The following is a 26,779-nucleotide window of genomic DNA, read 5'->3' on the forward strand; positions in this document are numbered from 1 at the left end:
GACCTCATTCCAGTGATGGCCTTGGAATGAGTATGCCCAATGGAGAATGACCCTGTTGCCAAAGAGTCCTCAGAAAGGAATCCTAACTCCCCAGTCCCCTAACCCCAAACCAAACCACCTCAAACTACCCACTCGCTGGGGGGAGAACTGTGTGTCAGGTGAGCAGGACGGCCTGGCCCAGAGCGACTCCCAGACGTAGGCTGGCGTCCTATTTTACAAATCTCACTGCAAATGGACAAAGAGGCACACCACTCCCTAACTTCCATATAAACAGCCATTCTCCCACGGTGTCCTTATTTCAGCTTTAAAAAACAAAAGTAAAAACAGAACAAAATACATTCTGTACAAGGATGGTCTGGATGCTAGCGCAATCCCTTGCTTTGTGGGATGCACGCACGACTCAGTCCTAGTGGGTTGTCCTGTTCCCAAGATATTCGCTTGGGGCCTCTTCCCTTCTAGGCTGAGTTTCCCTCAGTCCTCAGAACCAAGAGAGCCAGGCCAAGCGAGAAGCCATGACTGTAATATCCACTGGACCCTACGGACTGTCAGGGCAGAGTCTGGAATCCACCGAGGCTGTCCAGTGTGCCGTCTCTTCCAGCCACATGGCCCCTCTCGACCACTCGGGATGATTCAAGCAGCAAGAAGGGCTCCGTAGGGTGGGTTCCTGACACAGCAGGCTGCCCTGGATGTTTTGTGACCAGAGGACCTCTCCCTGCTTTGCGGTGAGGGAGAGCACAAGCCAGGTTTCCCTCCCTTTGAAGGCAGAACAGGGTCTCTGCAGACGTAACCTCAAACGGGCACATCCAGGCCCAAGTATTCAGGGTTCTCTGCCGTAGGGGTTCCTTCAAAGGTACTTGGTGGAGACCCCTTCTCTGATGGGTTCTGGTCCCAGTAATAGAGGTTGTCAAAGGCTGGGCAGAAGGCAGAAGGGTGAGGTTGAGAGGCAGTGCTTCCTCTGGGTGCTAAGTACTCAGGGTTTTCCACAGCACCCCCAAAGGAAAAAACGTCTTTGACAACCCCATTCTTCCCAGGAGAGAGAGTCTTGGGTCTTTCTAGAGTAGCAGCAGCAGGCCGGACAGGAGACAGAGGACCCTCTGGGGTCAAGGGGGGCTGAGGCCGAACCTCTGGCTGGTTCACATATTCTGTAGGAGAGAAGAGGAGCTGTTAGAGAAAAGAAGATGTCCCTGCCCCAGCGCTGCCCCTCAATGGGTGTGGCCTGAGGGTTCCCAACTCCCCTCTTCCCAATCTCTCAGGCCTGGATTCCATACCGGGCTGGGGGCTGCAGGCCAGGGGAGCAACGTAGCCATCATTCTCAGCAGGCAGGGGTAATGTGGGATCCTCGCTGTACCGCTGTAGAGGGCTGAGGTCGTGTGGAGAGACGCTCGGTAGCCCTTTGGCTGCCCCCATTCCCAGGTCACCATCAAACACATCAGAGCCAGCCCCTTCCGAGGGAGCCAGTGGAGACCTGGGGGGCTCTTCTTCTGAGGGCTCCAGGCCCAGTGTCAGCTCACCACCTCCACTCTGGGGTAAGAGCGGGTCATGAGAGAAGTTACTCAAAGGTCTGGGAGGGGGACCTTGGCGGGGAATGATAGGTTCCCGGGAGAAAAACACAGGTCACCTTGGAGTCATTATGAAGGGAATGGAGCCCCAAGAGTTGGAAAGCAGTACTGATCATGGGATATTAAGGGAAGGTAAATGTCGGGGAGCACCAAGGGAAGGGACCCCGGTAGCCTCTGCTCTAAAATGGGCACTGACCCTGGCAGACGAGCTGCGGTGCCTACGGTGGGCTGTGCTCCCGGTGCCTGGAGCAGGGTCTGGGCAGAAGAATCCCTGCTGGGGGACCAGATACTCTTCGGCATCTACCAGGTCCCCCATGTCATCATCCTCAAGCAGTGAACGGTAGAAGGTACTGTCCAAGGGGCTGGACGGACCCAAGTCCTCGTTCTAGGGAAAGAGACACCAAGTGACAGCCCTTCCCCAGCCCAGCGTTAACTTCCCCAGAAAGGTTCACCAAGCTTGGACTAGAGGTGGGGGCTGGGCTTGGGGAAGTGGTATCCAAGTCCCTTCCCTCTCAGGTCTCTGCAGGAAGGAGGATGCTGTTAGGGCAGGGATGATTGTGGGAAGGCCCAGTACCTGGATGACCACAAAGCGTTGGGGGTCCCTCGCCATGCGGGAGAATTCTGACACCAATTCCCGGAATCTCGGGCGACATTCAGAATCTATCATCCAACCTAGCACAGGAGAGAGCTCAGCATCCTTATCCCAGGACCAGCTGCCTGGCCCCTTCCTGCTCCCTCTGAGTCTGGCCTAGACGACCCTGGCTAAACCCAAAGTCCTCACATGGCAGAGAAGCACAAGTGGACTCTGGATCTTGAGCCAGAGTCCTGGAGCGTTTCTCCTAGGTGCCCCCTTTAAACTGGCATCTTTCCCCTCAACAGCTGTCCTCGCGAGCAGCTAAGGACTTCCATTGTGAGTGGGACAAAGCACCTTTGGAGGCTTCCTTCAGGGACACCTCTCCATTCATATCTCACTCTTCCTCCCCCAGAACCCACACACAGGTCAGACCACCCCTCCTCTACACATGAGGCTCAGCCCCGCCCACCACGCACATTTGACCATAATCATGTAGACATCGATAGTGCAGATTGGAGGCTGAGGCAAGCGCTCTCCCTTCTCCAGCAAGTCAGGGATCTCCCGGGCTGGGATCCCATCGTAAGGTTTGGCCCCAAATGTCATCAGCTCCCACACCGTCACACCTAGGACAGACAGGCATCAGGAGAGGGGGGACAGGAAGCTTAGGTGTACAATGAGAGAGGCTAGCCAAAAGGGAGGATCAACCAGTCTCCTCATACCCCAGGTGGGCACAGGCCAACGCAGGGTGGGCATCAGCAGCCCTCCCCCTCTCCTCCATACCCACCCTCATTCTTGTACCCGTATCCCACCCTGCCAAGGCTACTCATCCAACCCTCCCTATCACCACCGCCACACACCATAGCTCCACACATCGCTCTGATGGGTGAACCGCCGTCTAAGAATGGATTCCAAAGCCATCCACTTGATGGGTACCTGGGAACGCAGAGCAAAAAGTCCTGAATGGGTGTGGTAGGGACGTGACCCTTCTCAAAGTTCTCCCGACAGCCAGATACCACCCCACCCCTCCCTTCTCCAACCTTGCCCCCATCTGCATGGTACTCTGTCTCATCAATGTCCAGCAGCCGTGCCAACCCAAAGTCTGTAATCTTGACATGGTTGGGACTCTTGACCAGCACGTTCCGGGCAGCCAGGTCCCTGTGCACAAGCCGTACATCCTCCAGGTAGCTCATCCCCTGAAAAATGGGCACCAGTGTAGAACCGGAGTCTGGATCTCACTTTACTGACACCTCCCACCCCATCCTGGCCCCAGATGAAGACAGGGATTTGCACCCAAAGGACCTGCAGGGTCAGAAAGCCCCTTAAGCACATACCTTGGCAATCTGAACACACCAGTTGAGCAGGTCCTGGGAGCCCAGGCGACCTCGGTGTTCTCGGACATGGTCCAGAAGGCAGCCATAGGGCATAAGTTGTGTCACCAGCTGCACTGTGGATGTCAGGCAGATGCCCAGGAGGCGTGACACATACGGAGAACCCACACCAGCCATCACGTACGCTTCCTGCAGGGAAGGGTCCACTGAGATACAGGGAATCACCTACTCCCACCCACCACACTCCCCTCCTAGACCCTCCCATCCCTGCATGGTCTGCAGACCGGGAAGATCAAGAGGCAAGGTTTAGGGGTTCCATCTCAAACCCTAATGAAGAGAAAGCAGCCCAGATCTGCAGCGAGGGGGCTTCTCACAAGTCCCAAGGGAGAAGGTGAAGGGGCTCACATCCAGGATTTCTTTGTTAGCTTTCGGGGATGTGTTCTCCCTCAACACCTTGATGGCCACGGGGATTTTCACATTCTCCCCATCTGGGATCCAGATGCCCTGAACAGAAAGGACTTGAGTCAGGTCTGTGGTTCAGATCCAGTGGGTCCCCAAGAAGCCATTGAGGAGTAGCCTCTCTTCCCCCCAGATCGGCCCATTTCTTTCTCTTGTCTACGCCCCTCCAGGCACAGCCCCTCCATATCCACCCGTGCCAGAACCCAGCCCCTCCTGACCTTGTAGACGGTGCCGAAAGCTCCGGATCCAAGCACCTTCACCTTCCTTAGCTCAGTCTCTTTGAGGATCCGCATCTGAGCCTGGTTGGGCATGGCTCCGCTGGGCGTCAGTGGCTCCACTAGCTGGATTTAGAGAGTGGCAGGGTGAGCGCCAAGCAAGCGCAGGTTGGGGAGGGGCTAGGAGGCCCTCCCCCCCCCTCACCTCAGTTTCCTGCAGCAGCCTTCGCATTGTATACTTCCGGATCTTCTGTCGCCTTCTCTTGATTAGGATCCCAACAACCACCCCTATGACCAGGAACAACAGGATGCCGACCACAGTTGCGATGATTGATGTCGCCGGGCTGAAAGCAGAGACCAAAATCAGAGATTAGAGCTAGTCTAGGGAGAAAATTTGAAGAGACCCCACGAAGGGACGGGAATGTGCTTTGGCTCAAAAACATCATGGGAAGTTGGACGCGGTGGCACACGCTCTTAATCCCAGAACTCAGGAGGTAGAGGCAGGCGGATCTCTGTGAGTTCGAGGTCAGCCTGGTCTACAGAGCGAGTTCCATGACAGTCAAGGCTATATAGAGAAACCCTGTCTTGAAAAACAACCAAAAACACAAAAAACAAAAACAACAAAAAAACACTTCATGGGAGATAATTCAACAGAGACCTTGCTAATCTGCACTATGCCCACCCCAGGAATCCTGCCACACTTGGAAATGGGATCCAGGAATGTGTACCCCAAGACTCTAAGGTACTAGTCAAAGCTCTCTCCAAGGAGTCATGGTTTCCCATGCTTTGTGGCTGTTACACCGAGGACATCCATTACCAGGACCCCAATTTCTTCTTGATATAATCTTTTTATGACTCAGCTCATCCTGGGGCACACAGGGCCCCTTGATATTCATCAGACTATTTATGTGTTGATTCCCTTATTCTTTTGACTGTATGTCCCAGGCTTACATGCGTGTGCCTCCATCTTCCAAACGCTGGGGTCATAGGTGTGTGCCACTATGCCCAGCCATCCTTGATCCCTTTTACCCCATCTTCCCATCTTGCTCTGTACAAGGCCTGCCATATATATATATATATAGCAAACATTTCATGAATGTTTGCTTCGTGAGCAAACAGCTCTTTAGAGCAATCCCCAGCTTGCTTTTCTCCTTACTAAAGCTCGCCTCTGGCAATCCGTGGCACAGTGGTCAAGAACTCTACTCTTCAGATCTGGCCCTCATTGCCTCAACTTTCACCCCTCTGCACTCTGGGGCTCACTGCAAACACCCTAGAGATCTCTTCACTACTCTAGACTTGCCTAATCCTCCACCTAAGAGCAAAGGAAGCACAGCGCCCCCTCCTGGAAACCTCTGGCCACCCAGCTCAAACACTGAGGCTCTGCATGCTGCCACAGTTTATTTCCAGTTCTAGGTCCTTGAACTTGGCCAGTGTCCCTAAAGAAGCATCATCACCAGGGAGGCTCTTGGGACACCAACCACATTCCTAGCATCCCTTACCCCACAGCATCCTGAGCAGGTCCTCAATCACTTGTTGAAACACAAGTCAACAGAAAAAGACTGGGCTAAGGAGGGAGGCACGTGTGGCATGTTGGGAAATCCCTCTCTGTATTGCGGACCACCAGGGGTCAATGAAGGAGTCAGGGGCAATGGGGTACCTCTGGGGCTCAGGCCCACCTGGCTCTCTGCTCTGCTGGGCAGCCTCGTTCATCCAGGTCCACACAGCTATAGAAGAGAAAGGCCATCATCAACCCTGGGAACAACCTCCTGGCGCAGGTGTGGCGGATTATTATCCCATTATGTCAGGCAGAAACTGGGATGCAGGTCATCAATTTGCTCTGTGCCAGCCCACAGGAAGATTCCTTCTTTAGTCTGGGAGCCCACCTCCCCTGTATTCCTGTAACTTCCTGTGCTGGGCAGGAAGGGGGGCACAGCAAGGCTGAAAAATCAGCTATTCCCTCCATGAGAGAGGTCCAGGGCATACGGCACATGAGAGGAGAGTTAAACACCGTGGGGCTGGGTTGCAGCTTAGTGGGAGAGGGTCTACAAGGCCCTCTCTACCAACCAAGCAATAAAATAGCAACAGTTCTGCCTTAACAGTTAGCACTAACATGCCAACACCAGGTCACAAGAAGGCATGCACACAGATGCCCCTTTGTATGTGGAGCTGAATGGCAATGAACTGTTTAAAAAAAAGCAAGCAAGAGCAATATCCTTCAAACGGGGCTGCTGCCGAGGGACATGCTACCAACTGAGAAGTCTGTAGAGGGGAGACTGAGGTGTGCTTACAAAAAAGGACGCAGGAAGCGGGTGAGCAGAGCTCAGACTATGTGGAGAGGAGTTGTATTACGTTAAGAAACGAGGGCAGGGGACTGCAGAGATGGCTTAGCACTTAAGAGAACTGGTTGTTCTTCCAGAGGACCCAGGTTCAGTTCCCACATGACACTCACATGGCCAAACACAACTGTCTGTAACTGCAGTTCCGGGGGATCCAATGCCCTCCACAGACAAAATACCAATGTGTACGAAATAAGAATAAATAAACACTTTAAAAAAAAAATGAGGGCAGGCCAGGCGGTGGTGGCACACCTTTAATCAAAGAGTTTGAGAAGCAGAGGCAGGTGGACCTCTGAGTTGGAGGCTAGCCTGCTCTACAGAATTCTAGGACAGCCAGGGCTACACAAACCCAGGCTCAAAACAAACAAACAAACCTGAAAGAGAGAGAGAAAGAGAGAGAGAGAGAGAGAGAGAGAGAGAGAGAGAGAGAGAGAGAGGGAGGGAGGGAGGGAGGGAGGGAGGGAGAGAGAGAGAGGAGAGAGAGAGGAGGGCAGGAGAGATGACAGGAGGTACAAGCACTGACTGCTCTTCCAGAGGACCCGGGTTTGATTCCCAGCACCCGTACAATGGCTCCCAACACTCTATAAGTCTACTTCCAAGGGATCTCACTGCCTCTTCTGGCATCTGCAGGCACCAGACACACACATGGTGCACATAGCTACATGCAGACAACAATCTATACTAGCCATTTTTATTTCAGCTTGCCATAGGCTATAGTCACTCGAGACGAGGGAACATCCACTGAGAACGTGCTCCCTCAAGACGGGCCTGTGTGCAAGCCTGTGCTGCATTTTCTTGATTGATGACTGATGTGGGCGGGTACAGCTCACTATGGGCAGTGTCACTCCTGGGCTGGTGGTCCAGCGTGCTGTAAGTCTGAGCAAGTCAGGAGGAGCAATCCAGGAAGCAGAGTTCCTTCACATCCTCTGTGTCGATTCCTGCCTCCAGATTCCTGTCTAGAGCTCCTGCCCTGACTTCCATGGATGACAGTGGACTGTGATGTGGAAGTGGAAGCTAAATAAACCTTTTCTCCCCGAGTTACTTTTGATCACGGTGTGATCACAGCAATAGACACCCTAACTAAAACACCCATACACCTGAAATAAGACAATGCAGCTTAAAGAAAAAGGAAGAGAGAGAAAAAAGGAAGGAAGGAAGGATGGATGGAAGGAAGGAAGGACGGAAGGAAGGACGGACGGAAGAAGGAAGGAGGGAAGGGAGAAGGAAGGAAGGAAGGAACAAAGAAAGAAAGAGAGAAAGAGAAAGAAAGAAAGAAAGAAAGAAAGAAAGAAAGAAAGAAAGAAAGAAAGAAAGAAAGAAAGAGAGAAAGAAAGAAGTGGTCACATGTCGGTAGTTGGTAAGATGGCTCAGCAGGTAAGGGCATTTACAGCCAAGCCTGAAGATTACATCATTCGATCCCTGGGATCCACATGGGAGGAGGAGAGAATCAACTCCCAGGGGTTGCCCTCTGACTTCCACCTGCCTGCCTTGCACATGAATGCCTGCCCAGCATGCATACACATACACAAATAAATGTAATTACAGTAACACACTAAAAATTTTAAATTACCAGGCAAGATAGAAAAGAATGCTGCTGGCAATTCAACTGTGAATAATTTGGACAGTTTCCCCTGGTGATTTAACGGAAATCATCAGGCTTTTGAGCAAGTGCCTCTGCCCACCGAACCATCGTGCCAACCCCTAACGAGTTATTTTTAGTTTTCTATATCTGTAAGTGTCTATGTGTGTACCGTGGAGTTCTGGAGGCTAGAGTTAATAGAAACCATGAGTCTTCCGAGGGACCAAACGCCAATCCTCTGAAAGCGCAGACAGTGCCCTTAACCACACAACCACCTCTCCAGCCCCTTATGTGTTATTTAGTGATTAGAAAAGAAATACAAAAATGACATCTCAGCCGGGTGGTGGCGGCGCACACTTTTAATCCCAGCATGTGGGAGGCAGAGAACAGTGGATCTCTGAGTTCAAGGCCACTCTCGTCTACAGAGAGAGTTCCAGGACAGCCAAAGCTGTTATACAGAGAAACCCTGTCTCAAAAATTACCAAAAAAAAAAAAAACTAAAAAAATTTACATCTCAATATGAATGAAGGGTTTATCCTCCATTCAGAACAAGAGCTCCAGGGGGTTCCTATCATGAAAGCCCTCCTTTCTACAGAAAACAACTCCCTCCACTCACGAGTGGGTGCAGTTGATGGGGCACGGCTGGCATATGCCCTCCTCATCCGGGTACTTCCAGATGGGCATGTAGGAGAGGTCTGGTTTCACGCCACTGGGGCAGCGAGCCACACAGAAGGGTGAGTCCTTATAGTGGGCGCAGGCCTTACACTCATCTGCCTCCTGGATAGAGAGGAAGAGTTGAGAGGGGGGAGGGGGAGGACCACCATCCCTACACAGAAGGACCAAGCCCCACTGCCTCCCCGTCACTGAGGTAAACATCCCTGTTCATTACAAGGAAATGGAGGCACCCAGAGCGGGACGTGCCTTCTCCAAGGTGTGACAAGTGACAGCTATTATGTACAAAGTTTTCTCCGTGCTTGGGCGCTGTGCCAAATCCCTATTTAATTTCATTCTCACCACACCCCAACCGGGCAGGAACTATTACAACATCCTCCCTATAGAAGTGAAAACTGAGGTTGGAAACAGGACCTGGATTTGGTCCTCAGCACAGCCACATCCAAGGACACAGGCCTTCTTGGGAACTGAAGCCTCACCAGCATGAAGGAGAGTAGCTGAGGGTCCACAGCCCCCCTCCCCACCCTCTGCTGTCCAGGTCTAGGCTGAGCCTTCTCTGGGAATATTTTACCCTGGAGCAACCTGCCAGTCCCTCCCCCGAGCACCTTACCGATCCAGTGCAGGTCTCTGTGTTGTTTTGAGGCTGACACTCGGGGTGACATGGCAGACAATGCTTGCCACTCACGTACTCCCTAGGGAGCCTGCAAGAGAGGTGGGTATAGTAAGGGGTCTGGGAGGAGCCCTGTGTTCCCCTCAAGCCACCCACTCCTCTGCCGCTCATACCCCTTCTGAACTCGGCACTCCTCCACACACTCCTGGCCCCGAAGGAACTGGCTACAGTTGACACACTGGGTGGGCCCTGGTCCCCAGCAGTGCCCATTGGCACACAGTGGGTGGCAGGCTAAGCCCTCGAGACCTGTAGTGAGGAGAAAGGCAGCAGAGGTGTTCAGAGAGGCTCGGGTCTAAGCCAACAGGCTGTATTGTAAGCATGGCTCTGGGCTGAAGGGATAGGGATCGATGCTGGGACACAGGGAAAGGAAGAATCCTGTGGTTCAAGAAAGAGGGAAGGGAAGGGTGTTTGGGCAGCATGGAAGGACACAGCTGGAAGCCATTACACAAGGCCAAGCCATCACAGGCAAGAGAAGAACAAGGCTCTAGCAGGCATAATGGCTCACGCCTTTAATCCCAGCACTCAGAAGGTAGAGGCAGGCGGATCTCTGTGAGCCTGAGGCCAGCCTGGCCAACAGAGTGAGTTCCAGGACAGCCAGGGCTACATAGTGAGATCTTATCTCAAAACAACAACAAAAAAGGACTCTTAAAAACAGGAGGCTTGCACAGGCCAGAGGCTACTGATACTCCTGTGCACTGGCCCACAGTGCTGGGCTTCCTGTCTTACCACATTCTTCCTCTGGCCGGTTCCCAGTGTGGAGCAGGGCCTGGTGGGGGTTCCGGAAGAGCTGGTCCCAAGGTACAGTGTGTACGAAGCAGAGCCGGGTGTTGCGGTGAATGAGCGCCAGTCCGCTGCCCAGCTCCCGCAGTGAGCGCAGCCCCAGCCAGCGGATTCCCAGGCCTTGCAGCGCCAATGAGTAGGCACCACTGTGGAAAGGAGGCTTCCAATTGCAAGAAGGTACCTACTCTAGGCTCATTTTCTGCCACCAAAAGGGCCACTGTCACCCTCCTCCTGCCTCAGAACGCTCTGCAGACTCGTGTCAAAGCTCTGGTGGTGTCATGGGGAGCAGGGTACTCATGCCTCCTCCGCCCCCTCCGCTCACACTTACTCATGGAGAATTCGTCCCCGGATGACTCGAAGGTTCTGGAAGACACTGAGGTCATGGAGGCTGTCTGGCCATGCTGAAATGTATAGGTAACCTGCAGGCAGAGTAGGGGGCTGGGTTACGCAGAAAGGTCCAGAACTCCTGGCCCCCCCTGGAGCAGGACACAGAAAGACAGCCCACCTGTGATCTCCTCCAGGGTTTCAAACACTTGGAGTTGCTCAGGCTTCAGGGGGGCAATGCCGGAGGCAGGGTTCCTGGAAGGATCAGGAGGATGGAGGTCAGGAGCCCTAGTGGGCCTGAGACACCACTCCTCACCCTCACCGACACCTTCACTTAAAGCCCAATCAAGTGTGGCTGTTCCCATCCGGAGACTCAAAGCCTAGGGTCCAAATCTGGCAGTGCAACATCTGTGCCCTTTGAGCTAGAAGTCTCCCTTGCAGAAGTATGGCCAACAGAGATGCTGGCTTCAGCTGCTAGAGGCATCAACAAACTGAGCGGTTTGTATGAGAGACATCTGAAAATGGCCCAAGCAGCCATGAGTGAGCAGGGTTCATAAAACCCTGATCTCTGCAGGCTCTGAAACACAGACAGAGCGCGCTCAGGGTCCGTCGAGCCCTGTTCTAAGAGCGTCCCAAACATTAACTCTTTCAGACTTTAGAACCACCTCACAGGTAGAGCTGTGACGGTCCTCATCCTACACACGAGGGCTGAGACATAGAAAGGAGAAGGCAATAAAGCTAAAGAGTAGGCCTCTGCCGTACAAGTGTAAGGACCTGAGTTCAATACCCAGAGCCCACATAAAAAAGGCCTTGTGTGACGGCAAGCTTGCAACCCAACCCCAACATGGAAGTGGTAAAGACAATTCCTGGGATGCCCTGGCCAGTCAGCCTAGCCTGTTCTGGTGAGCTCCAGGCCAGTGAGGGGCCCTATTTTGAAAACCAAGGTGGATGGCTCCTAAGGAGTCACACCTGCGGCTGCCCTTCAGCCACACAGACACACAGAGAAAAAGACAGATACACACTGATATACAGACACAGACACACACACGGGGGGTAAGTTTCAAACCCAAGTCTGGACTTTGCTGCCTGTCTCTGCTGCCTCCTGTTCTATGACTATTATAAGAATGAGGCAGTCTGGGCGCTGAAGAGATGGCTCAGCGTTTAAAAGCACTAGCCGCTCTTCCAGAAGACCTGAGTTCAATTCCCAGCACCCACATGGCAGCTCACAAGTGTCTGTCACTCCAGTTCCAGAGCTTCTGACCCCTCACACAGACACACATGCAAGCAAAACAGCAATGCACATAAAATAAAAGTAGCTTAAAAATAAAAAAAAAATTAGGCAGGCTTAACAAAACTGTAGTGAACAACTTCCCAAAGCAAGGGTACACGGCAGCTTCAATAAGCCAGCCTCGCCAGCCAACACTGTCTCTCTGTGTCCACCAATCTCCAGAAGTCCTACAGGAACACACTGAACTTTAACATTGTCCCCTCTGGGATGGGAGCACTGGACTTCATCTGGATGGTTTGATCACCACGTATGACCATGTCTATGGATAACAAGTTGTTTATAAAAGTAACCTTCAGGGGCTGAAGAGATGGCTCAGAGGTTAAGAGCACTGGCTGCTCTTCCTGAGGTCCTGAGTTCAATTCCCAGCAACCACATGGTGGCTCACAACCATCTATAATGAGATCCCAGCAACCACATGGTGGCTCAGAGTCATATGTAATGAGATCTGGTGCCTTCCTCTGGCATGCAGGTGTACATGCAAGCAGAACACTGTATACATAATAAATCTTTTTTTTTTTAAAGTAACCTTCAACGCCACGTCCCCGGCTCCCTGTGGTCCCCCACTTAGGGATTCCTCAAGATGCTGCTGCTACACCTGGGTCTTCAGGACCCCGCGTCTTCCCTGACGCCACCTCAGGCCACTGTGTACCCTTACCCATCAAAGCTCTCTGGCAAAAATGCCAGGCTCCCAAAGATCTTCTTGCAGCCCACGAACTCCTGGATATTGGCACTGGTGATGGCTCTTGCCCCTCGCAGGTGCTCCATGCCCAGACCATAGCACACTGAAGGAAAGGGCGGTGCGAAAGGGGCCATCTCAGCACCACATGGCATACCAGGGACCTGTCCGCTATCCCCTCCTGAAGTGACAAGTCTCTTCCCTACGCTGGCAAGAGACACTCAGGAGATGGATTTGGCGAGGGGCAGGGTAGGCAGGGCAGCGGGAGAAAAGCACTGGGCATCCCCCCCAGAAGGGGGCGGTCTAAGCAACAGTGGGGTGGGCCAGGCTGGGATGGCAGTCAGGGGCTGCAGCTGGTACCTCGGGCACAGGGCTTGCTGCATTTTTCACACCGCTGTGTTCCATCCTCGGCCGTCACCTCTTGGTTATTCAGGGGACAGACCAGAGTGCAGGATCCCACTTCCGTAGAAAGGTAGTTGTCTGCACAGATTGGGAACGCAAATCCATGTCGCCCAGCCTCCCAGCCCACCATGAGCAAGGCCTCCGCGCCCAGGTCTAAGAGGAATACTACCAACCAATCCCTGAAGGCCCTCTCTGCACCTGACTTGGGACCACCATTTCCTCCTATTCCAAAAGTACTGTTATCTGCATTTTGCAAAAAGGGAAATCAAAGCCTGGAGTTATGCAAATCACCCCCATCTTTAGGCCACTAAGTAACAACAGAGCCAGGAAATTTTTTTTTTAAGCTGTGGTTACATGTAACCCAAACTGGCTTCAAACTCACTATGTAGCTGAGGATGACCCTTGACCCCACCATCTCTACCTCCCAAGTGTTAGGATGACAGGTTTGGGCTACCATGTCCACCTAGGAACCAGGACTTGAACCCAACAACCTGGCTCCCCACCTTGTCCTCTCACCCTGTCCACAAGGAAATGCAGCCAGCACCGAAAGGCCCACTCTGCCTCCCACGAGAGGAAGGAAAGGGGGTACCCAGGACCAAGCACAGTCCCTAAGTATCCATCAGTGCAGGGTAACTATCACCAAAGCCCTACTCTATACGGACCGTAGAACAAGACATACATTTAAAAGAGTATCTAGTACAGACTGAGCATTGCTCTAAAAGAGCCACAAATATTAACTCATTCGGACATTACATAATTATTAGGATGGGACTATTACTGCCCCTATTATACAGGCGAGGAAACTGAGGCACAGTAAGGGGAAAGTAGTTAAGACTATTAAATGATAGCGGACAGATTGCAAATCCTGCACTCTTGCTCCCAAGGCTGGGTTCTTTTGCTGCCACCTGCTATATAGCTGTTAAATAGAAGGAGGCAAAAACCCAGGAGTGGCGGTACACACTTGTAATCCTAGCACTTGGCAGGGGCAAGGCAGGAGGATCGGAAGTTTAATGTCATTGGCTATGTGGTGAACTCAAGGCAAGGCCAGCCTGAGATACACAGGATCCTGATTTTAAAAGAGGCAGGGGTAGGAGCCAGGCGTGCACCCAGCACTGGGGAGGCAGAGGCGGGATGCACGCTGTGAGTTCAAGGCCAGCCTGGTCTACACAGCAAGTTCTAGGACAGCCAGGACTACAAAGATAGATTCTGAACAAAACAAAACAAAAAGAGAAAAAGCAAGGAAGGGCTAGAGAGATGGTTCAGCAGCTCAGAGCACTGGCTGCTCTTACAGAGGACCCAGGTTCAGTTCTTAGCACCCACGTGGTAGCTCACAGCCACCAGGTCCAGAGGATTTGACTCCTTCCTCAGACTTCCATATGCACATGATGCAGACACGCACGCAGGCAAAACACTCACGCACATCAAACAAAAATAAATATAATAATTTTTAAGGAAAACAATGAGGTGGCTGAACTGGAGAGTCATGACCAGCCCCTCCAACGGGCACCCGACACTCTCAACATGCTCCCATTTATACCAGCCATCTTCCCTAGCCAAGGCATTAAAATGATGTTCTTCTACCAAGCACTCACAGGGACAGGTGGTCACACAGCTGGCACCAAAGGTGTAGCGACCCTCAGGGTTGGGCATGGACTCGAAGGTGTCTGTGTTGTAGGTGACCAGGGCTGGGCAGTGCAGTTCACAGATGCCACTATGGTTGAAGTGGAGGCAGGCCTGGCAGAGACAGGCCGCTGGTGGTCACTGGGATGTTGCAGCCTGGTGCGCCAATGGCAGTAGGGCAGTGCCAGGAAAGATGCCCACCCCTTGCGTCCTGGAGGATTGGCCCAAGGGGCACATACCAGGCAGTCAGAATGCTTGGGGCCCGTGCAGCCTGCAGCACACTGCTCATGGCAGCAGTCAGTGGGCAGCCGGCCCTTGCATCGGGCACAGCCACTGGTGCAGATGGTACCAGTCACTGTTGATGAGAAGACAGGATGGGTGCTGTGTGGGGCCTGGGCAGCAGACCCTCAACAGCATAGCATTGCCTTCTAGGAGACAGCTTATCCCGAATAAGTCACCCCACCACTCCCAGCTGTCCACCTGCCCCAGCCCCACCTCCAGATGCCAAGTCTCCCTCAGACTCACAAATCTGACAGTCCTCAGGGCTCTCACCCCAGCAGTGATTGTCATTGCAGGCTGGGGCGCAGGGTGGGCCTAAGGAAGGAATGGAAGGGACACAGTAAGGGAGGGAAGTAGTGAGGGGGGAGGGGGGAAGGGGGAGGAGGCAGTGAGGAGGAGGAGGCAGTGAGGGGAGGAGGCAGTGAGGGGAGGAGGCAGTGAGGGGGAGGAGGCAGTGAGGGGGAGGCAGTGAGGGGGAGGCAGCAAGGGACAGATTGGTAGGAGGAATACTTCAGGGGAGCCCAGGGGCAGATGCATAGTAAGGGGGGGGCAAAAGGGAAAGAGGTCTCAGCAGGTGGAGATCCTGCCTAAAGCAGGGAGACAGCAATAAGGACAGGAAAGGGGCATGGGTAGGGTAGTAGCTGAGATGGGGCTGTAGGTTAGGGATCTGGGTCAGGCGGGCTATCACAGCAGCAGGGCTTACAGGTCCGGGAACGGTTGGTGTCTATATCTACAGGAGCCAGCTGGTTATTCTTGCGGAAGACATCCTTCCACAAAACAGTGTCCTGGTAGCAGAGCTGAGGGTTCCCTCGAATCAAAACTCCTCCCTTCAGGATCTCTGTGGGGAAGGTGGGGAAGTGGTCAGCTCCCTCCCGGCCTCCCTGGGGCCTCCTGCCTTTCCCAGTGAGCAGCCACACACAGGAACAACCCAGGATGAGGAAGAGGGGATCGGGTTGGCAGAGTGGTATGTTCACGTGGATGGGGGTCCCCGGCTGCCTTTTGCCTCACCCTGTGCACACTGTGTGGGGGTAAACAGAGGCTCCGAGGCAGGGGGATAGCTCAGTGGCAGAGCAAGCACTCAGCATGCACCAGAACAACAACAAAAAGTCCCTAAAGTCTGAAACCCCACTTTACCACCGACTGGCTGTGTAACCTTGAACAAGTCATTGCTCCTCTGCATGCCTCGAATTCTCATCTGTAGAGTGAGAAGAACGCTGGAGAAGGCGGGTGGTGGCATGCCTGTGATCCCAGCACTAGGGAGCTGAGGCAGGAGGACTGCTTGGGGCTATATAGTGAGATCACGTCTCAAAACAACAAGACCAGAAAAACAAAATAAACATAACAGAAACAAACACACTCCGTGGGTTAGTAGCAGGACTTGCAGGATTGCAGCAGAACTAAACCAGGAGTCAGCATGCAAAACACCTGGTGTCCTGGGTGGGACAGGGTCAGGTCAGGGCTGCCACGTGCAGTTCCACGGATGGACTGTCTGTCCACTGCACACTTTGACATGGCCAAGACAGGGGTAAAAAAAAAAAACAACAAAAAACAAACAAACAAAAAACCAGCAGCCTGTTCTCTAAGAAATAAATCACGGATCTCCTGCAAGCTGCAACTTCCTGAAAAGGAGGGAATCAAACCTGGGGCCTTGCACATGCTAACCAAGCACTCTGCCACTGAGCCACCACACAGCCTTCTTTTTCTAATCGTCATAGGGGTGCAAAGAGAGGGAGGCTCGGCTGGCCTGCACACAGCTGGAGGTATCATATACAACCCCCACCAAGCCCCTCCTGAGCCAGAATGGCCCTAGTTAGCAAACAAGGCCCAAGAGAAGAAGCTTGCGATGGCTGCAAAGGCACCTGTGAGACTTCGAAGCTGCAGCTCCCGCAGCCCTTCTGGGGCTCTGCTTGGGGCGGTGGTGACACTGTCCAGAGGGTCTCGGTTGTCTAGCACAGCCAGAGCATACTTGTCCTCAAAGAGCTGGGTCCCTCTCACGATGCGCAGTCTCTGCAGTGGGACGTGCGTCACCTGGTTATGAGCGATGAGCATGTATCCCTGAACTTCCTGGATGTCCTGGCGGGAAAGGCAGAGGATGGGGAAGGTAAGCGTGTCTGGGCTTGAGAAGTGCCTGTACCTCACAAGGCCTGAGGGTAACCCAGGGTCTGGGCTATGTCCTGCAAGGCCCCCTGGCCATGGAGTCTTGCCCCCTCAGGCCCTAAGATGATGGATCCGAGGCCTGAGGGACCAGGGCTGATAAGAGTACAGGAACACTCCAGCAGCTGGAGCCAGCGTCCCACCCTCAGCCTATCTTTAGTTTCATCTTTGACAAGTAGGGCCCATGTAAGATGGCGTCTGTGATTTAACAGACCGTGTCTGTCCCTTGCAGTTGTCTCCAGGGCCTTTGGATACGATCTACACTCCTCTCCCTCCTGCTATAACCTTCCCCCAGACATTTCTCTCGCATTCTTCACAAAGGTGGGCCCAGGATATCTGCTAGTCTAATACATAGATAGAGAAACTGAGGCCTGAGGCCTGGAGAGGTTAAAGGTCTAGACCACATTCACAGAACTGGACCTGGAACTATTCCTACATGAACAGTGATGGGGAAAGCTGAAGCAGCCACTGCAGAGGGAGTCAACTGGGTTTACACAGGTATCAAAGGCATTCCTATTTGAGGAACCACAAGAGAGGCAACAGAGGGAAAGGGTACGCCCTTCCTCACACACCTCGAATCAGGGGGCTCAGCAGGACCCGGTCTCACCTGCAGGAATGAGAGGCTGGCATTGGCGGGCAAGTAGGTAAGCTCCAGGTTACCCTGGACCACCTGGCAGCCCTGGTAGAGGTGGCGGAGCATGTCCAGGTGGGTCTCCGGACTGGCAGGGAGCCGCAGCTTCATGTCCGTGCCGGTACACACTGGTGGAGGGGAGGATGTGGGTCAGGACACAGCTCAGGACCTTCTCCAATCTAGTCGCCTCCTCCACACTCACTCCCTGGACTCATGTCACCTCAGACAGGGAGAAAGCATGGCTGACGGCCTTTCTGGACGCCCATGCCCCTATATCCACAAAGTCTACAGCAGAAGAATGCTCTCGTGTTTGGGAAGAAGTTGGCAAACGGCGGAAAGGCCCCCTTCTTAGCTGGGCCACCTTGTGCATTCAGTGGGGCCCCAATGTGTCAGCCCTTTAGAGCTTACCAACCATACAGGGTTTCAGCAGGCAAAGAAAGCCTCCCTTTGTCCCAGAACTGAGGGTGAAAAATCCCCGAAGAGAGGCGATGATGAATCAGACCCCTCTGGATACCCCCATCGGCCTCCCAGGCAGATAAACTCAGGGCACCCTCCTTCTGCCATTCCAACACACCCACATGTCAACTCCCTGCTCAGGACAACCGCCCCCACAGGACTACCCAAAACATGGGCCAGGAAGATTGGCTGGAGTCACTGCTGGGACATGAGGGGAGTCAGGAGCCTGGCCATCATTGCAGGGCTCCCTGGAACACACCCACATGGAGAAGAAACGCCTAGAACACCGGCTAGGGGCTGCGGCTGCTGATCCTGACCAGGGAGAGGCACAGTCTGCAGGTTTCTACACCGGCTCCCTCACCCTCCTGGGGCAAGACTCCAGAAGCAGCTGGCAGAAGCTATGCCACGAAACTCCTGCCACAAGGGCACTACGTCAGCTCTGTGTACCTGCCCAATGCCAACTATCAACTTGGGGTCCCAAGATGCACTGCCACCCCCTTGCCTGCCTGACCCTCAGGCTGGTTTCCTAGAGACCAGATATTCCCACTAAAGTCCCCAAATAGGAGAAGCTGCCCCCCCCCCCCCAGCTAGGGGGCTCCAGGTAGCAGCTGGCACTGAGCCTACCAGCAGGGAAGAGATTAAAGTGCCCAGTTGAACTTGTTTTTCTGCTTGGGTGAGAAGATGAATCACCGGGAGCATCTTGCCCAGGAGGTTGGGGGGAAGGCGGGTGGAGGTGTTGCCTTCACATACACAGGCCCACGGGTGCCCGAGCTGCTGAGAATCCCTATGGATTACCGCTCCGCCTTCCAGCGACTGTGTGCAGATTCAAGAGACAGTACAATGACCAGCTTTGGGATCAGACTTCAGGAGCCCTGCTGTACCAGCTACATGGAAACTAAAGCCAAATCCTAGTTATCCTCCCTCCTCTGGATCTGGGGAGGGCTTGGGGGCAAGTTCCTGGGCTCCCAGGCTGCCTTCAATGGCCTCAAACTGAAGGTCTTCTAGTAACATTGACAGAGGCCTCTTCTCGCCCCTCTAGGCAGACAGGGAAGGGAGCAAGGAGAGTGGAGGGGAAGGAACAGAAATAGAAATCAAAGGCTCATCTCCTGGATAGAGGGGAGACAGCCAGGCCTGCCCACCCCATACCACACCCACTAGCACCCTATCCTCTCTCTTCTCGCTCATCCCCCCCCCCACAGAGTCTCCCAAAAGAAACAGGAGCAAGGGGTGGCAGCCGGGCCCAAAATAACGCCCTGCTGCCAGGACCTCCCCCAGCATCGCAGCTTCAGCTGCTTCCAGGCACAGCTGTCTCTAGGCCCAGATCCCAGGTCCAGCCTCCCTGGGGACAGGATGGCAGAGCTGGAGTAGGGGCCCAGCCCCTGAGGCAGCTTACCCCCTGCGGCCCTCTGCGGCCTCATCTCCTTGGGGAAGGGACACCAGCTGTGGCAGCCAAGCAAAAGGAGAGCAACAATAGCAGTCGCCATGGTAACCGAACTGAGTGCCTACTGTATACATCAGATACTGAGGCTTACAAAGAAGGAAACTGATCCTCCCAGGATCCTAAAACAGGCTCAGCAGTAAATCACTTGCAGAGCGTGTACAAGGCCGGAGTCCCAATGCCAGCACCGCAACGCCCAAAAAACAAACCAACCAACCAAAACAAAACAACAGCAAAACCAGCAACCAAGCAAGGCAGGTGAGATCTGAATCCAAGTCTGCCTTAGATCCCCTGTTCCCTCCATGAAACCTCAGTGCACACACAAATAACAATGCCACACCCCCCCACAAGCATAAAAACACACTAATTCTCCAGTGTGACCAATAAACACACAGGCTTAGGCAGGGCAGGGTGGCTGGGCCGGGCAGAAGGTCAGAAAGACTGGCAGCCACACCCCACTAGCCAGTTTGTTTATCTGATTTGTGGTCGGTTTGAGTAAGAGTCTTAAAGTGTTCGCAGACAGGTGGGAAAATTGGTACCCTGAGACCTCCTCCAGGGGAGCTGAGAGCTGCCAGCTGACCCCACACCCAAGCACCACGCTGACAGCCAGCCAGGAAAGCCTCTGGATCCTTCCCAAGTCTCTGCCTCCCTCCCACTCCCCACTCCGTACCAGACTCACCCCATCGGCTCTGACCACAGTCCCCATAACCATCCTGGCCCATGAATTTCAGGGTGGGGCAAAAGGCTCTAATTCTACACAGGGATGCTCTTCTGCCTTCAAGACAGAAGCCCCATCTTCCCACTCTTGGAGACGAAAGTATTATAAAGCAAGACTGGGGCTAACAGTGAGAGCTGGACAAGTATCTACTGAATAAATGAATGAGTGTGTGTGTGTGTGTGTGTGTGTGTGAATGAATGAGTGAGCGTGTGAATGACATCTAGTCAAGAGCCTCCAAACTGAAAAGGAGAAGTAACCATCCCTCTACTCAGAGCTGGCCATGGTCCTTCAGGTCCCTCCTGCTGAACACTGGTAATCAAGGTTTAGCCCCCATTTAGGGCTCCTCAGGTGGGCTCCTCAGGTGGGCTCCTGTCTCCCAGCTGGTCCTCAATTCCATTGTGTTCTGTCTTCCTTCTTCATTTGCAGTGTGGAGGACAGAGCCCAGGACCTCCTGCATGGGGGCGCCCCCAGCTGCTATCTCGCTCACAATATGAAAGCCAACACTTCCCTTGGTCTTCATAAACACTGCCAGGAAACTACCTACATCCCCAAAGCTCCCCAACCAGGCCAGAGGCCAGAGCTCTCTCAAATGACGCCAGGACTCGCTTGCCACACACACCTGCTCTATGACGCGGGTGGCAGAGCAAAGCCTGGACTCAGGTTCTTTTGTCCAGAACCGTAGCTCAGCTCCTCTTGGGCCACAGGGTGCATATGCTTAGCCCTCCAGGGCAGCAGCTAAATAAGACTTGGATCTCTAAAGCCAGCAGTGACTGCGACATAGTTGGCCCCTCCGTGAATATTTACTGACCTCAACAAGTGGCAACAACTCTTCCTCCCTTCAGAGGGCCCTGAGAGTTAAGGGGGAGGAAGGGAAAAGCACTCTGTAAACACAAGCAAGCTCTGTAAACAGTCCGCAGCAACCCAAACACAGGTTTTAAGGATTCACCCACCACCACTGCAGACAATACAGGCCCCCTTCACATCCTCTGCCTGATTGGTGGCCTAGCAAATAACAGAACTGTCACTCCAAGAGACCAGAAGAGCTGTCCACCAGTTGGGGACAGGAAAGGGGTTCTCCTCCCTTGATCGTTCATTCGTCCACCTTCCCAGGGCCTTCCTCTGCCTTCCAGCCCAACCTCCATCAGCTCCTCATGTTTCCCCTTGATCTGCCTACATTCCCATGGGCCTGTGGATCCCAGTGGTCTGGACACCTTCCTGCCCTCCGTCCCTGGCACTGCTGAGGGCCCAAGAGAAAGGCTAGCATGGGCTGGCCAGGAAGGGAGCTAACTCAGGCCCCCATCTCAGGGCACCTTTTCCAGCCTGGGTTAGGGGCTGGGAAAGCCACACTGAGTAACAGACTAGCCCTTCTTCCCTGTGTGACTGCCTGGCAGCCCCAGGGTCCATTTCACCCATTCCTGGTGGATGACAGACCGCTGACCACCTCTTAAAAGCCCCTGATAAGCCTCTTCCTTTCTCTGAGGTTCGTTTTTTTTCATCTGTCCACCCACTTCCCAGGACAGTGCAGAGAGGGGACAAAGCCATCTACGGAAAAGGACCTGCCATGTAGGAGCGAAGACACAGAGGTTTTTACAAGGTGAGAGGCAGGCATAGGGCAGTCAGCATTCACTTTGAAATGCAATACATTTTTTTCTTGTTGGGGTTTGTTTTCTGTGATGTGTATGAGCGCTTTGCCTGCCCGCATGTGTACACTACACACATGCCTGGTACCTGTGGGGGTCAAAATTGGGCATCAGGTCTACAAAACTGGAGTGAGGAGGCTGTGAGCCACCATGGGTGCTGGGAACGGAGCCCATGTCCTCTGCAAGAAGAATCTACTTAGTCTCCTAGAGCAAAAGGAGGGAAGGGTTTGGAGAGAAACACACTAGAACTGAAATATGAACAAGCCCTGCAAGGTTAAAGACGTGTGTTCACTGCACGCCACGAAGCCTAGGGCCCTAAGGATCCCAACAACATCTTGACCCTCAGGCTCTCCCCAGATCTCCTTTCCCTACATACCTGCCCTCCACCAGTTCTGAGGTATAATCTGGAGCTAGGGGCAGCTGGATGGCATTCTGCCTTTTTAACCATTCCTGGCAAGACAAACTGTCTTGTCCCTCTTCACCCAGCAGCCCCCGCACCCCATCTGGAGAACTGACCCCTCAGGTTCCCGCTCTACAGTGCAAGGCCTCTCACTCCTGGCCAACTCCTCTCCCAGACTCAGGGGAAGGGCCTGGTCTCACTTTTCTCAACAAAAAGTCCAAGGTAAGGATGCCCTCCTGAGAAACTGAAAGGAACCCTCATCCTTGGTCCTCAGCCAGGCAAGGGGCATCTCCCACTGTTTACAGCAGATATAGCCTACTACCTTGAGGGAGGAGTTCCTGGAGAGGGCAGAGTTCATCTCGTGTCCCCAAGTCAGCAGAGAGGTTGCTGTTTGGCAACACAAAGCCCGACACACAAACATAGGACCATCATAAACACCTCAGACATACAGAGGTACCCCACAGAAAGCACAGCAGTGGGAACACCTCCAGGCTCTCAGGCCTCTGGAGAACATCCATTGCTCCCAGAACCTGCTTTCTGTGTCTTCCTACAGCCTACTGAATCAGGAAGCTTGGTGCTCTCACTGTTCTAGGTAGATTCATATTACGGTTTTAGATATGTGACTGACTGGGAGTCACACTGCCTGGGGTCCACCCCTTATTCGGTGATACTTCAGCTCTCCAGCCCGAGTTCTCACCCTGGCACAATGAGAAGCCTGCTAGTATTTCTACTGTGGAGTTGTTCTTAGGACTGAAGAAGGAATGCACGCAAACCACCCACTCACCAAACCACCCACTCACCGGGCCTGGCAGAGCAGACACACAGGGAGTGTATATCAGCTTTTACACTTATGGTAGAAATGGACATACGGGGTTAGTATATACCCTGCTGGGTCACCCTCCCAGCCCCCAGCACGAAGACAGAGGCAAGAGAGCAACCCAGTTCTCGGTCTCTAGCTGGCCTTACTTTTTTCTATGCCTTCCCCTCAAATGCCCAGGAACCCTTCCCACTTTACTAAATGAAAACCGGGGAACACACAACCACCCTTCAAGATCCGAGCTTTCCCAGAGTCCTAAAGCACACAGTTCTTCAAGAGGCTCTAAGGAAATTTGTTCAAAACAGAACTGTGGGGCGTGCAGCCCAGTGGTAGAGCTCTTACACGCGGAGACTGGGGGATGACAGTGCGGTAGGGGGTGTTCCATCCCCAGCACAGAAAAGACGAAAAAAGAAAAAAAAAACTTGTTCAAAACAAATGCCTCACCCCCCTCCCGTCCCCCTCAAACCCAGACACCATCGAGAAACAACTCAACTGGGGACCCGCCACTGGGTCCTCCCTGCTCAACTGGACAGGCTACTTTCCCCACCGCGCCCCCCTCCTCCACCGCGACCCCGCAGGAAGCTGGAGTAACTTACTAAACCCAAAGAGCAGGAGGGGGTGGGGAGGGGGAGGGGCAGGGCAGAGGGGACCCCCCGAAGGCATCTTGCCCAGTCCAGTCCGGAGGCAGAGGCTGCCAACTGGAAGAGCTTTGAGAAAGCGTGAGGGGGCTCGGAAGGGGGGAAACGCGCACGCACGCACAGCGCTCCGCACACCCTCGGGAGGAAAACTTTCAGACCAGTTTCAGAGAACTTTCCCCGAGAAGTTCTCGGAGCCTCTCTGAGCCCGGGAAGCTCCGGTGTGGTCAGTAGAGGCCGGTCCTGATCTCCAGTGTGGTCCTCCGAGTGACTGCCCCATCTCCAGCTGCTCTGATCCCCCTCCGGGCCGCGGCGCCGGCAGCCGGGATCGCCCCATCGCCCCGGACCGACCGGCTGTAGGCGCTTACGGGGCCCCGAGGTCCCGGCCGCCCGTGGGCACAGCCGCAGCGGCCCGTGCCCTCCCCATGCCAGACCCACCTTGGGTGCCCGCGGCTCCGGGGGGCAGGAGGGCAAGGAGGAGCCCCCAGCGACACCAGGCCGCCAGCTCCATGGTGTTCACTGCGGCTCCGGCCCCATGGCTCAGGCTGGACCAGGCTGCGAGCGCGGGGCGCGGCGAGGGCAGGCACAGGCGAGGCGCCGGAAGGGGCCGCCGGGGAAGGGGCGCTCCTGGGCTCTGGGTTCCCAGCGGCGGGCAATCTCAGTTCCACAACTTCACGCCGCACTTCCTCGAGCAGCCCTCCTCCTCCTCCACCACCTCCGCCGCCCGTGATTGGGAGCCGCGCGCTCCCGGCTCGCCCCCCCACCCCTCCAACTGCATTCCAGCAAGGCTGGGAGTGGCTGCTCTCAGCTTCACTTTCTCCCTCCCGGCGCAGGCCTGGGTGCGTCGCGCCCTGCGCCCCGACGCCTGGCTAGCTCGCTGCAGTTCTCACCCATTTCTTAAAAGCAGAACATCCCTTTACCCCTCTTTGCTGTCTTGGGTTTTATCTTGAACGTTCCTGGATGTTTGCATTTGACCCCATCACATTCTTAATATCAAATAGTGGGTCTGCCGCCACATCCTCAAGTAAAATCGACAGTCTGGGAAGAAGATGTGTTATGTCTAACTGGCGACTTCCAGGACGCTCTGGGATGTCAATTCCATCCTTTTAGGTATCTCCAGCCTGATCTTAGAGGGACCCACTGAACTAGGAGGAGACAGCCACATCGAGGGACCTCTGTTCATCCTTGGAAGAACAGCTTCCCCTATGTCCTTCTTAACTTTTTATTTTTTAAGATTTATTTTTATTTCAAGTTATGCGTGTTTACGTGTGTTTGTGTTTGTGAGGTCGGGGGAGGAATCCTATAAGTGCAGTTGTCCACAGAGGTCAGAAGGGGGCGTGGGAATCCCCTGAAGCTGAAGTTACAGGCCGTGCTGTGCAGCCCACCTAGGCGCTGGGAACTAAACTTGGGTCCTCTCCAAGAGCTGCACACGCTCTTAACTGCTCAGCCATCTCTCCAGACCCCATCCCTGTTTCCTTATAAGTTCACCCAGGACGTAGTTCGTTCAGTGTCTCCTCTGTCCCTGTTCCTTTCACCTCCCAGTTTACCCCTGAAGTACTTAGCCACCACCCGCCTGGTGACAGTTGGGAAGGGGAAAGAAAGGCATGCCTTTTGTTATAAATTCCAAGAACACCCTGCAGGAGGCATGTTTACCCTAACAAATTACCCGTTGTTTATCTGAAATTCAAATTGAACTCACATACCTAACTTTTTATTTGCTAAATCTGGGGATGTTAGTTGGAATGAATGGTCCAGTCGAGAACACACCTGTGTTGGTCAAGAGGCAGTCGGAAGCCTTTGTTGGGTATGAGAAACCAAAGACACTGGCCTCTCGTAACACTGTCCAACGCAGGTACTTCCACACTAGGGGCCAGGGGACGTGGGACTCTGGGGTTGAGATAACAGGAGTTCAGCTATTCACTCGGGTCACAGACTAACTGTGTGACCTTGGGCAAGTGACCACCGTCTCTAGGTCTTGATCTAGCATACTGAGCTAAGGGCTAAAGGAAAAAACATCCTAGAAGCACTCAGCAGTGCAGTGTGTAACGCACAATGATAACTGCTCAAGACACAGCCCCAGATCATCAGTTCTGGAGCTGACGCAATGCTTGTTGGGATCCAGCTGAAGTACGAAGTTATTAGATCAAAACGAGGCCTGAAACTAACCCTCCTTACCAAAGTAGACCGGCAGAGACAAAGGTGTGGTTTGGTTTAGTTTTGCTTGAGAAAGATCTCATTCTGTAGACTAGCCTGGAACTCAGTGTGTAGAGGAGGCCGGCCTTGAACCTGTAGTGACATCTCCTGCATCTCCTGAGTGCCCGTTGACAGATGCACACTATCACATAAATAGAAACAGGAAGGTGAGACCTGTGGTTTGGTGATAGTGCATGCGCCTAGCATGAATGAGGGGTGGTGTGGGCTTGAGGAGAAAAGGAGAAAGGAAACTGGAGACAGAGAGAAGAAGCCTGAGCATCACATGTAGCAAGAATCCCGTGGTTTTGTCTATAAATGAGGGACGGCGTCAGCTGATTTACTCTTAGAATCATTATCAGGAATGTCCAAGAAATACTGACTTGGAATGTGACCCAGCAGCCCCTAAAATAGCTGTCCCTATATTCAACTAGGTAGAGTGGCTCCCAACTTGGCAAACTGAGGCAGGAGGATTGGGGGGTTTGAGTCCCAAAGTTTTAATCACAAAATGAAATACACAGGCACTCTTCCCTATTTGAGGATTATGGAAACCAAGGATCAAAACAGATTAAGAAGTTTGTCTAGGACATTTTAGGGCAATGGGGATAGTCATGCCACAGCAAAACCAAGTCCTTACCCTGGCCCCATCCTCCAGCCCAGGACCTAATCTGTGTGTTCCTCAGCTCTTCTGGGAGATGATACACTGGCCTGATTCTGAGGGCCATTGGGGGCTGTGCACTGGCATGCTAAGACCATTAAAGTCAGACTAAAGGGGTCCCTTCTCCTCCAGCCCTGCCCCTCCTGTCCTCTTGGGTTAGAGCAGCTGAGAGAGCTGCTGCTGAGGCCTCCGCTGTTGGACCCCAACTCCCAATCACTCTGCAGCTATAGTCCTCCTCTCAGGAGTCCCTGAGGGCCCAGGTACTGTATCACTATTCTTCG

The 26,779-nt window shown here is 53.6% G+C and overlaps 1 protein-coding gene across 1 annotated transcript; it reads right to left on the reverse strand.

Moving 5' to 3' along the window:
* Positions 1-290: 290 nt before the first annotated feature.
* On the reverse strand, positions 291-24,487 carry Erbb2 (erb-b2 receptor tyrosine kinase 2). Its single transcript, XM_075990835.1, has 27 exons — positions 24,089-24,487; positions 17,523-17,674; positions 16,621-16,834; positions 15,465-15,599; positions 15,008-15,076; positions 14,722-14,837; positions 14,455-14,596; positions 12,821-12,940; positions 12,440-12,566; positions 10,678-10,751; positions 10,501-10,591; positions 10,119-10,318; positions 9,506-9,638; positions 9,333-9,423; positions 8,667-8,827; positions 5,812-5,859; positions 4,341-4,479; positions 4,139-4,261; positions 3,867-3,965; positions 3,465-3,650; positions 3,171-3,326; positions 2,991-3,066; positions 2,610-2,756; positions 2,134-2,231; positions 1,756-1,944; positions 1,269-1,521; positions 291-1,142 (listed from the first exon to the last, which is right to left on the reverse strand). Exons 1-27 carry the CDS (start codon positions 24,159-24,161, stop codon positions 790-792), a joined length of 3,765 nt encoding a protein of 1,254 aa, XP_075846950.1. The 5' UTR covers positions 24,162-24,487; the 3' UTR covers positions 291-789.
* Positions 24,488-26,779: the final 2,292 nt, after the last annotated feature.

Source organism: Microtus pennsylvanicus, chromosome 11 (genome assembly GCF_037038515.1).
Source record: "Microtus pennsylvanicus isolate mMicPen1 chromosome 11, mMicPen1.hap1, whole genome shotgun sequence".
Taxonomy (NCBI): domain Eukaryota; kingdom Metazoa; phylum Chordata; class Mammalia; order Rodentia; family Cricetidae; genus Microtus; species Microtus pennsylvanicus.